At 42.5% G+C, this 12,181-nt stretch overlaps 1 protein-coding gene across 2 annotated transcripts in view; it reads left to right on the forward strand.

Annotated features, from left to right (window-relative positions):
- The window catches only part of CP (ceruloplasmin (ferroxidase)), a 58,584-nt gene that overhangs the window by 19,879 nt on the left and 26,524 nt on the right, over positions 1-12,181 (forward strand). For both annotated transcript variants that reach the window (XM_015429264.1, XM_015429265.1), the window contains exons 5-9: positions 1,700-1,954; positions 3,048-3,213; positions 5,276-5,415; positions 8,128-8,268; positions 8,403-8,614. In XM_015429264.1, the coding sequence (XP_015284750.1) occupies positions 1,700-1,954; positions 3,048-3,213; positions 5,276-5,415; positions 8,128-8,268; positions 8,403-8,614 (914 nt within the window). The remainder of the gene's footprint in view (positions 1-1,699; positions 1,955-3,047; positions 3,214-5,275; positions 5,416-8,127; positions 8,269-8,402; positions 8,615-12,181) is intronic.

Below are 12,181 nucleotides of genomic sequence, written 5' to 3' on the forward strand. Positions count from 1 at the left end.
GAATTCACTGCCACAGGTGGTGGCGGCGGCTACAAGCATGGACGGCTTCAAAAGGGAATTAGATAAGCATATGGAGCAGAGGTCCATCAGTGGCTATTAGCCACAAGGTATAGATAGGGACTCTGGGGCAAGTGATGCTCTGTCATCTTGGTGCTTGGGGGGGGGTCAACAGTGGGATGGCTTCTAATGTCCTGGCCCCACTGGTGGACCTCCTGATGGCACTGGTATTTCTGGCCACTGTGTGATACAGAGTGTTGGACTGGATGGGCCTTTGGCCTGATCCAACATTGGCATCTCTTATGTTCTTATGTTCTTAAGACTCTTGAGGGTACCTTGGACTGCAAGAGGATCTAATCAGTCAATCCTAAAAGAAATCAACCCTGACTGTTCCCTGGAAGGCCAGATAATGAAACTGAAGCTCAAATACTTTGGCCACCAAATGAGAAGGGAGCACTCACTGGAGAAGATCCTGATGTTGGGAAAGATTGAAGGTCAAAGAAGACGGGGATGGCAAAGGATGAGATGGTTAGACAGTGTCACAGATGCAACGAACATGAAATTGAGCAAACTTCAGAGGATGGCGGAAGACAGAAGGGCCTGGCGTGATCTTGTCCATGGGGTTGCGAAGAGCCGGACTTGACTGTGCGACTGAACAACAACAAATGGACATAGAGGAAACTTGGACAGAGCACAAACACTACGCTTTTACCTGCTACTACTATATAACACAACAATTCAGATTGCAAACACTGGCTTCCCTGGGGGTAATTTCAACCCCCAATTCCAAAAGTGATGTAAAACCCCAAAGATGGAAGTGTGAAAATGTTTCTATAGAAATATCTATAGAAATAAATTATAGAGAGAAAATTTAGTTTTCACTGTTTGTGCCACCTTCCTATAAAATGGAGATAATAGATGTTGGTCCATCTATTTATACATGGAAACAGTGCTAAAATCAGTTTTCAATATTTGTTGGGGTCACTAGAAACACCAAGTACAATTATGCATAGTACTTTCAATTTCAAGCCAAGTCTATTGGGGGCCAGAATGACCGCCCCTTACCCTTTTGATAAACCTCAGACGTAAAAAAGAAAGGCAGTGGGGAGGGAAAAGAGGGACTTCAGGCATTGCAGTTCATTGGGGAGAAAGCATAACAGGAGTTTGGTGTCTGTAGAAAGCTTTAAATGGGTAAACCATTTCCCCCCATGACTTCCGGGGTCAAAATAACCACCATTTCTTTCTTAAGCAGGCCTCTGTCTTTTTAGAATCTAAGTCTTAAGGGTTACTAAGAGATGAAGATAAACAAGTAACGTTGCGTGTGGCTAAATTTTTGGCAGCTATAGTAGAACCACATTGCAATTCTGGTAGCAAATCTTAAGAGTTCCCTTTCAGGGTGTGATGGCTCATTGTTTATTACTTTTGTTGTGAAATGAAGAAGAAGAAGAAGAAGAAGCAGCTCTGCAAAGCCAGACTATTTAGAAAGGCATTTCTATGGCTGGCTCTTAAGATCTATTTGTCAGTATGCCTTAAGCAGAGTAGTCTGTGTCTTTATAGATAGTGTATTGGTATTTCTGTTTTATTTTTCTTTCATTGGGCATCTAATTAACACTGTAATTCACCTTGAGCCCTATTTGGAGCAAAGTGGGTTAAAATGACAAAAATAATGCTTTAAATATTCTATTACTTTTTTCTTTTTTAGCAATTAATGGATATATGTATGGATATCTTCCCAACCTCACAATGTGCGCGGAAGAGAAAGTGAGATGGCATCTTTTTGGCATGGGGAATGAAGCTGACATCCATTCAGCTTATTTTCATGGACAAATGTTGACAGAAAGGAGGCATCAAAAGGATACAATCAACCTCTTCCCAGCGACATTTGTAGATGCTCTTATGGTGGCAAAGAATGAAGGGGAATGGCTGCTTAGCTGCCAAGTCAACGATCATATAGAAGGTATAAAATAAATTGGTGTCTTTTTTTTACAACTCCAGAGTATCACAAATGTTATTTTTGAGCATTAAAAGTGGTGGAAAAAAACACATTCTTTTATGGACTAGGACTCAGGCTCCTGATTCACAGCACAGGGTTCCTTCATCATGGGGGGCGGGGGGAACCCCTACAAAGACAGGCACAGAGTCTTTAGATGAAACAAACAAAAGTTATTCAGAGGACTTTGTCCAAAGGGCTGGAAAGTAATTGCTACATTCTCAGATTATCTAATGATATTACCAGGGCTCTTTTTGTAGAAAAAGCCCAGCAGGAACTCATTAGCATAATAGGCCACACCCAACCGCAGGAACTCATTAGCATATTGGGCCACACCCTTGACAGCACAGCTCATTAGCACATTAGGCCGCACCCCCATGTTACCAGAAGTGTGGTTATCCAGCCACACCCACCTTTTGCTTGTTATTCTGTTTACCTTGTTTGTTGTCAAAACCCAGGGCCTTTTTTTGTAGCAGGAACTCCTTTGCATGTTAGGCCACACACCCCTAGTGCAGCCAATCCTAATGAGTTACTGCTGTTGGGTGTGGCCTATTATGCTAATGAGTTCCTGCTGGGCGTGGCCAACTTGGGAGCCAGCCGGAACTCCGTTCCTGTGCGTTCCTGCCCAAAAATAGCCCTGGATATTACAGAATCATACCAGTCACATTTTCAAGTTACACATTGATTTGCTTCATGGGTAACAACAACAGGATTAACAGTTTTCATGGGTCATAAAATGTACAAAAGCACCTGTTTACCTTGGGCACCTTGGCCACAGTTGTGCAGACCCAGTGACTCCAGAATCTCAGGTTCCTTGGTTTTGGATTCCTATGAGGAAGCTGGCTTTTACTGACTTGAATCCAGCCACAGGACATGTCAGACAAAGGCCACAATAGCAACAGGTCAACATTTATTGTAAAGTGGGATGGCTGATCCATATGTGATGAGAAATATACATAAGAAGTATTAACACAGGCTATCTGCTAGAGAGACTGGAGCAACAGGAACATACAAGCCACATCCATCTCAAATCTACTGTGTCTGTGTTCTTTTCATTCAGGTGGCATGCAGGCCATTTTCGAAGTGAAGAACTGTCAAAGCCCTGCTCCTTGTCCGGAGGAAACTGCTAAGATAAGACACTATTATATTGCTGCGGAAGAAATCCTTTGGAACTATGCCCCATCAGGCATAAATAACTTCACAGGAGAAGAATTAATTAATGATGGGTAAATACTGCCTTTTAAATGATCAAAAGTGGCTGTGTGATACACAGCTGAGGATGGAATCAAGCCAGGATCTGAAGTTGATTTATTAACAGTCTTAACTATGGTTTCACATCATGTCTGAATGCAAGATATCCTGGCATAATCCTGCTTTGTTTCTAGCTTGTCCTCTGGAGACATCCTCCCAGGCAACTGAGAGAAAGAAAATGAAACCAGTCTTTGTCAAGGCAAACTAGACTTTGAGTGATTGTTTGTGAATTGAATCCTAGTTTCATAAACTAACCATAGTTATAACAGACCAGGGTTTTGAGCTAAATCTGAACTGAACCAGTGTTTTATGGTGCCTTATGGAGCTCTCCTCCTATGGAATTGTGAGAAGATTATTTTCAAGAGCACCCCTGGGAAGAAAATTGGAACACAGTTGCATTTAAAGAACCAGTGTGGTACAGTGTATTAGACACGTCCATTAAAAATCCGACCAGGAAATTACAGGTCAAAATCCCTGCTTAGCTGCAACACTTACAGGGTGACTAGGCCAGACACAAAGCAAAACTATGATTAATTCTAACTGCGAAGCCACAAATTGTGGCTTGCTTCAACAAGTGATGGTTGCATCACCCTCACTCTAGCAAGGCATCTGTGTAAGTAAGAAATATACAACAGCAGCACCAGGGAATGAACCAGGGTGTTCACATTCATTCTTCTGGCAAAACACCAGTTAAATAACTTGATCATCATCAACATCAGACCATGGTTTCAGATCCTTGTTTGATGTACCCTAACTAACTGTAGGCAGTGGAGTGACCTGTGTTAGGACAATCAGGCTAGTCATATTTAGCCTTAGTTAAAACATAGTTTTGCAAGATGTCTGAGCTGAGTGATTATCTTTCAGGCTAATGTGGTTCACAATGTTGTGAGGATAAAAAAGGGGCGGATGAACTATGTATTTCATCCTTAGCTCCATAGAGACAAATATATTGTGATTATTTAATTGTCATTTCTACCCTGCCTTTCTCCCCAGTGGGGACCCAAAGTGGCTTACAGTGTTATCTTCTCTTCCATTGTATCCTCACAACAACCCTGTGAGATAATGTTAGGCTGAGAGAGTGTGACTGGCCCATGGTCACCCAGCAAGTTTCCATGGCACAAGTGAGGATTCGAACCTGGGTCTTCCAGATGCTAGTTTGACACTCTTTTTTCCTCCAATGCATTTAGTTAAAATTTTATTTATTTATTTATTTATGCCCCGCCCTACCCTGCAAGCGGGCTCAGGGTGGCTCACAACATGTAAGTATAACAATTTAAAAGATTAAAGCATAGTACAATAAAGTTAAAATTCAATTCTATACATAAAATCACAAGATGGTGATAATGCAATTAAAGTGCTCTCAGAAAAATTTAGCCCTTGTATGTGTACTCAATCTACTGATTTTTAACAAGTGGCAAAGAATTAACCCCAATCAGTACATAGAAAGTGCATAGCACAGGTGACTAGTGTGGCTGGGTAGGGATAAAACAAAGAGATAAAAAACAGCCAGAAAATATTAAGAGAAAAGAAAAGAGATACATAACTAAAAAGTAAAGCAAGAAGAACATAAAAAAAAGAAAATGTAAAGAAGTGACTTCCGATTTTCTCCATGACAAATAAAAGTAAAATTACAAATTTAACACTTACTGTCTTAGTACCAAAGAAATACATTTCTCTTTTTTCCCTAACCTCTAATCTTTTTGTTGCCCTTAATCCTCAAATTCACATCTCATTGGTTCAGTTTTGTCCATTTTCCCCAAATAGTCTATAAAGGGTTTCCGGTTAGCAATAAATGTAATATTTTTCCTCTCATCAAGGAAGTAAATTCTGCCATTTCTGCAAGTTCCGTCATCTTCACCAACCATTCTTCTGTGTGTGAAGCTGTACCTACCAAACGTCTGTCTGATCTGGTCCAAAATCTTATTGGTCAAGTTGTAAAAGAAGGTGGTGGTGGTGGTGGGGAGGCTCCATGTAGAAATTCTTGTCCTTTTGCTGAGTCTAAATTCAACCGGGGACATAATTTGCTTTGCTGCACAGGGAGTCAGAGGCCTTTTTTGAACAAAATGAAAAGAGGATCGGGGGAACTTATAAAAAAGCTGTTTTTCGTGAGTATGTTGATGGCACCTTTACAGAGCGCAAGGAGAGGCTTCCTGAGGAAGAACATCTTGGACTTTTGGGTGAGATTGTTTTAAACCACTGGAAATCTGCTTTTAAACACTGTCTGGGCTGAAAAGAGATCTGAGGATAATATGGATAAATATAGCCAAAAATGTCCTCTGTGCAGAGTAGTACTGAAAAAAGGCCAATTCTATGCTAGGGTTTATTATGAAAGGGATTGAAATAAAATAACCAGTGTCATACCACCTCTGTGCCTTCTCTGCCCTGCCTCCAACCTGTTGGAACTCTCTGCAAAACAACATCCGTGCCCTACGGGACCTGTTACAGTTCTGCAGGGCCTGCAAGGCAGAGATGTACCGCCAGGTGTTTGGTTGAGGACAGCAATGGTTCCATTTGGGCACTCCCACCCCCCTCCCCTCCTGTGTTGTTGTTCAGTCACACAGTCGAGTCCGACTCTTCGTGACCCCATGGACCAGATCACGCCAGGCCTTCCTGTCTTCCACCGTCCTCTGAAGTTGGCTCAACTTCATGTTTGTTGCATCTATGACACTGTCTAACCATCTCACCCTTTGCCGTCCCCGTCTTCTTTGACCTTCGATCTTTCCCAGCATCAGGGTCTTCTCCAGTGAGTGCTCCCTTCTCATTTGGTGGCCAAAGTATTTGAGCTTCAGTTTCATTATCTGGCCTTCCAGGGAACAGTCAGGGTTGATTTCTTGTAGGATTGACAAGGGAACCTCCTGTGAGATAGTGGCATTATTGGTTCTTTGCACCATCTCTAGCTCTATTTTTGTTTGCTATTGGTTTTAACCTGATTTTAATTGATGTTTTATGACTGTGTTGTGCACTGCTCTGAGCCTGGTTTACCGGGGGAGAGCAGTTGAAAAGTTGAATTAAATCTGTGGTTAGGATTTCCAGCTCTGGGTTGGGAAATACCTGGAGATTTTGGTGGTGGAGCCTGCAGAGGGTTTGGGGAGGGGAGGAAACTCAGTGAGGTATAATGCCATACAATGCACCTTCCAAAGGGGCCTTTTTTTCAGGTGAACTGATCTCTGTTGCCTGGAGATCGGTTATAATCCCATCAGATCTCCAGCAACCACATGGAGGTTGGTAAACCTATCTATGGAGCAGTTGCACTGTTACGGTTGCCAGAACCCCCAGTGGAGGCAGAGGTCCCCTGCCCCCAGGCCCTATCCCCAGCTACTGATCAGCTAGCTGGTGGGGGGACTTACTAGGAAAAAAGATTCAGAAGGCCTAGGCCTTGTTGCTGGCGTGGCACAGGAAATGACATCATCATACCAGTGACGTCTGGATGACGCTCTGGTATTTGGGCAAAACCTCTGTGGTAGAAGCTGGTGTCACCATAGAGTTTCCCCCCAAATAACAGAGCATGGCTTAGATGTCACTGGCATGATGATGTCACTGCCTATGTGACCATGGCAATGAGGCCTAGGCCTTTCTTTTTCTCCTTGTAAGTCCCCCCATCCCCCAGACCCCCACCAATTGCCAGGAGGGACCTGGCAATCCTAAATATTGTGCACTCTTCTAGTCACTCCATCTGAAAAAAGGATATGATAAAACTGAAAAGGAGCAAATGAAAAGGTCCCCTTGTCGCTCTGCCAGGGGGATTTAGGGGGCATTCTGGGTTGTCCCTGATGTGATGACATCACCCAGAAGTGATGGCATCACACCAGGGACGCTCTGGTTTAAGGGCCTAACTCTGTGGTAAAACCAGCTGAAAACCATAGAGTTTTGCCCTTAAACCAGAATGTCTCCGCGTGATGTCCATGACGTGATGATGTCACTTCCGGGTGGTGTCATCACTTTGGGGGAGTCACATGGGGATGTAGTTGTTTGGGGACAGGGTTTCCCCCACTGGTCAGCTGGCTGGCGGTGGGGAGAAGCCCCGAAAACCGGGGGACCACCGACCGACCTGGGGACAGTGAAGCCTAATGATTAAGGGGCAGGAACACCTTTCTTATGAAGAAAAGCTAAAGAGCCTGTGGCTTCTCAGATTACAAAAAAAAAAAAAAAAGACTAAGACTGAGAGACAGTAGTAGCCCCAACTTCATGATCCTTCCATGTGTTCAGTCAATGCATGGAGAGGAAGAGTGGGTATGAGATTGCTGCCCCTGTCCCATCAGCATCGTCAGCATGCTTCTGTATGATCACCAACTCATCAACACAAAGTCTATGCACAGAAGAAAAGGAACTCTGCTTTCCAAACATTCCTGATCATGGGGAATGGATTACCCAAACCCTTCTCTTCCCAGACTCTGCTCTCAAATCTCTATGAATTGGCAACCCTACACCCACCTAAACTCAAAAGCAGAGTCTCTGAAGATGCCTGCAGGTTCATAAGGGAGTAGGCGGATAGGTAATAGATTCAGGACAGAAGAAAGACAACATTTCTTCATTCTCTGTATAAGTAACATAGAATTCACTGTCACAAAGTTTAGATGCCTTTAAAAAAGAGATTAGACAGTTTCATGGAGAATAGTTCCATCAATAGCTATTAGCTATACATGATCAGCAACAGACTGCCTCTGAAAACTATTTGCTGAAGAAAGCTTTGGCGTCCATGTTCTGCTTCTAGAACTTCTTGGATTGACTGGCTGCTGTGGGAAACAGGGTGCTGGACTAGAAGGACATTGGGTCTAATCCAGATGGACCCTTCTGACATTCTGATCTTCTAAATGTAGACATAATTCATTTCACGTGTATCCCAGCAGGTACTTTGGTATAGTATTTTAAATATGCCTTTAAAAAACTAGGACCTGTCATCAGAGCAGAAGTTGGTGACATCATCCGTGTGACCTTTCAAAACAATGGCAGTCACCCATTCAGCATTCAGCCACATGGTGTGAGTTACAGCAAGGACAATGAAGGCTCATTCTACAACACTATCTCTGGAGGTGAATATATACCTTCTCAGTAAATCTTGGGTCACACTCACTGGGGGAGATAGACAATGTTTCCTGATGTTTTTCTGAGGATGAATAATTGGTGTCCTCTGACTATTTGGGTATTTGCTTATGGTTCTATACAGGCACTGCAGCTCCGTCCTCACATGTGACTCCTGGAGCTACATTTACTTATGAGTGGAAGGTCTCAGAAGCTGCAGGTCCTGCACAGGAAGATCCTGATTGTTTAACCTGGCTTTACTATTCAGCATCAGATGACATCAAGGATACCAGTTCTGGCTTGGTGGGCCCACTCTTGGTGTGCAAAAAGGGGACTCTCCTTCCATCAGGGAAACAGGTAGCTCTTTAACAATTAAAATTGTCCACTGCATAATTTCTGATTCTTCTGTTTCCCTTCAGAAATTATGCTTCAAAGAGTATCCTGATTGTGCTTTGGGAGAGTTTTGTAGCACATGATATTGAGATGATGTCAGATAACCTGTTGGAGTGCCTGAATTTAAGGCTGTATAGTTTGTGACCCATCCAAGCCAAAAACATCAATCACACCATGCACATTTTTTAATGGTTTGATTCCTTTCTTTTCTGCCTAGCTGGGACTCTAATACCTGGCAAGCCACAAAACATGACTAGGAGGCTGTATTTGGCTTGATGAGTCACTGGTGTAGTTTAAGGTTGCCAGACCTGGACTGAAAACCAGCAGGAGAGTGGGGGGGAGGCGATTCCTAGAGAGGTGTGATGTTGCTTCCAGGTTTTTAAAAATTACCCCCCAGAACCCTGCAGAGCCTTATATGTGTGAAGATCTTTTATTAATTCAATTTAAAAGTTTGGCAAATATCCCTTGTCCCAACGATATTTTTCACCTGTTTATTTGCTTTTATTTATTTAATTTATTTATTTACTTTCAATTTATATCCCACCTTGCCGGTGTAAACTGGCTCAAGGCAGCTTACACAAGTTAAAATGCAGTAAAACCAATAAATACAATAAAATTACAATAAGAAGATGAGAGTGTGTGGGAGAGCACAGCGCCTGCGGTCGCCTGAGAGCTGAGCTCTGAGCGACCATTTGTTTCTTCGGATTTAAAGGGTCTCTGAATAATCAGAGACCACCCCACGCTCTGGGGTAGGAGCAGTGGGGGGCAGGGGGCTTGACCTGAGGTCCCGGTGAGAAGGCAACTCACTGGGAGACCTAATTAGCTCGCTCTGAAGCAATCCAGAGGAAGAAGCTGACTGTGGTGAGTAGAGCAGTTGCTACCACAAACCAAGAGACTGACAAGTGGATTTTAAATTGAGCACATAAACGTGAGTGAAAGAAACTGTTCTCAAAGCAAAGACTGTCACATTTGTAGCCCCTAATAGACTGGGAAATCTCCCCAGTTCTACTTAACTGGCCAGAACCGAGGGGAGAACTTTCCAACTTTGGCAGTGTTTTGGCAGAGTAGAGGGGAACGGCTGGGCAAAATACCAACAAACTGCTAAAAGGAGTGCAAGAGGAAGAGAGATTTTAAAGAGAAGTATTGGAGTTTTGGGAGATAAAGTGACATAAGTTTTGTGGATGTATAAAGAGCTAGCTCCTTGGGAGGAAAGCGATGGTGAACCTAAACAGCATGATAAAAAGTAGAGACATCACCCTGCCAACAAAAGTCTGCATGGTCAAAGCAATGGTATTCCCAGTAGTCATGTATGGCTGCGAGAGTTGGACTATAAGGAAGGCCGAGCGCCGAAGAATAGATTCTTTTGAACTATGGTGCTGGAGAAGACTCTTGAGAGTCCCTTGGACTGCAAAAAGATCAAATCAGTCAATCCTAAAAGAAATCAACCCTGACTGTTCCCTGGAAGGCCAGATAATGAAACTGAAGCTAAAATACTTTGGCCACCAAATGAGAAGGGAGCACTCACTAGAGAAGACCCTGATGCTGGGAAAGATTGAAGGTCAAAGAAGACGGGGACGGCAAAGGATGAGATGGTTAGACAGTGTCATAGATGCAACGAACATGAAATTGAGCAAACTTCAGAGGACGGCGGAAGACAGGAAGGCCTGGTGTGAACTAGTCCATGGGGTTGCGAAGAGTCGGACTCTACTGTGCAACTGAACAACAACAAAGAGCTAGCAAGTCCCCACCCTTTCTACGATCTCAATTTTTCCCTCCACCAGGAGGGGGGCAGGAGGCCTATTATAATAAGTGGGGTGAAATGGTAGAAATTTAATAAAGATTAAAAGTGCTTGCTATGTCCATAACTGACTATAATTGACTATTGATGGTTTTAAAACTGGCTCTCCCCCCCCCCAACGAAGCGTGGCCATATATGGAACCTTGAGCAAATAATAATAATAATAAAACTCTAAGCGTGTGGCCAAGGGACACTGGCGACTTTCCAGCACTGGGCAGTGAACCAGAACTGAGCTTAAACCATAACATTGAGATAACAGAGTCTGGGAAGGGATCCAGACAGAATAAAACAACAAATAAAAGAAAGAACAGCAAAAACTGGTTGGAATTTGTATAAAGCTCAGAGAACAATCAGCAAAATGTCAACTATTAAAACTGCTCACACTGCTAAGACTACACAATCTTCACCAGGGACAGCGGGGGTGAATGTTAGCAAATTAGCAGTCCCTGTGCAAAAAAAATGCAAAGTATGGTTGTGGAAGCAGTGGATCCAATTAAAGCTCAGATGGATCAAACTTTAAGACAAAAAACACAAATAACAGAGCAATTCACAAATAGTATGCAAGCCATTCAAAAACAGGTGGCTGAAAATTCAAAGTACATAGCTGAGCTGAAGAAAAAGAATGAGAAGACAGAGAAGAAGATTAAAGCGGTGGAAGAGGATACAAGAAGGATGGAAGATAAACAACAGGAATATGAACAAGAGCTAATACGATTGCAGGTGGAAAAAGCAGCATATGTGTTAAGATTCCAGAACATTCCAGAGGAAAAAATGAAGACCTGCCAGGGAAGATGGCCGAATTACTGGCAGACCATATGGAAATGGAAAAAGATGAAGTGGAAAAAGAGTTTGATCAAGCACTTAGAATGAACTCAGCCTGTGCAAGACGGATGAAAGTTCCACAGGAAATACAAGTACGCTTCTATAAGAGGATGGTAAGGGACAAAGTATTGAGGGAAGTAAATGCGAAACCATTAGTGAAAGATGAAACTGAAATAAAAGTTTTGAAGGAAATCCCAAGGAGGGTTAGGGAAAAAAGAAGAGAATATTCTAAATTAACATGGCTACTGAAGAAAAATGCTATTCAATACAGATGGTTACTTCCAGAGGGCATGGTTTTTACCTATCAAGGGAAAAAACACTGGATCACATCTATTTTTAAAGCAGAAGACTTTCTAGGAAAATATGGGGAAGAACTTGGAATGTAAGAGGAGGAGGAAGAAGAAGAAGAGGAGGAAGGGGAGAGAAAAGAAGAAGACCTACAGGTGGAAGGAGCAGAAGCCAACCTTAATCCTAAAGAGAAGAGAAGTCAGGTTGTCCGAAGGAAATCTCCAATTGGAACGCGGTACTGGACAAAGGTGAAAAGGCACCAACAGAATGGCAAGAACAATGGATAAAGGGAAACTTAGAATACTCTCAGTAAATGTAAACGGATTGAATGGACCACAAAAAAGAAGGATCTTCTACCAATTAGGTAAACAGAAATTGGATATAATTTGTTTACAAGAAACACATATTCGTGAAAAAGATGAAAAATATTTGCTAAATAAAAAATTAGGAAAAACATTTATAGCTTCAGACAATAAGGAAAAGAAGAGGGAAGTGGCAATAATAGTTAAAGAAAACCTATTCCCTGAAAAAGTTCATGCTTCAGATGATGGGAGAATTTTGATGGTGGAAATCCAAAATCAAGGAAAAAAGACTTTGGTAGTAAATATTTATGCACCAAATCA

The sequence above is a fragment of the Gekko japonicus genome, unplaced genomic scaffold, assembly GCF_001447785.1.
Source record: "Gekko japonicus isolate JY-2015 unplaced genomic scaffold, Gekko_japonicus_V1.1 scaffold3948, whole genome shotgun sequence".
NCBI classification, from domain to species: domain Eukaryota; kingdom Metazoa; phylum Chordata; class Lepidosauria; order Squamata; family Gekkonidae; genus Gekko; species Gekko japonicus.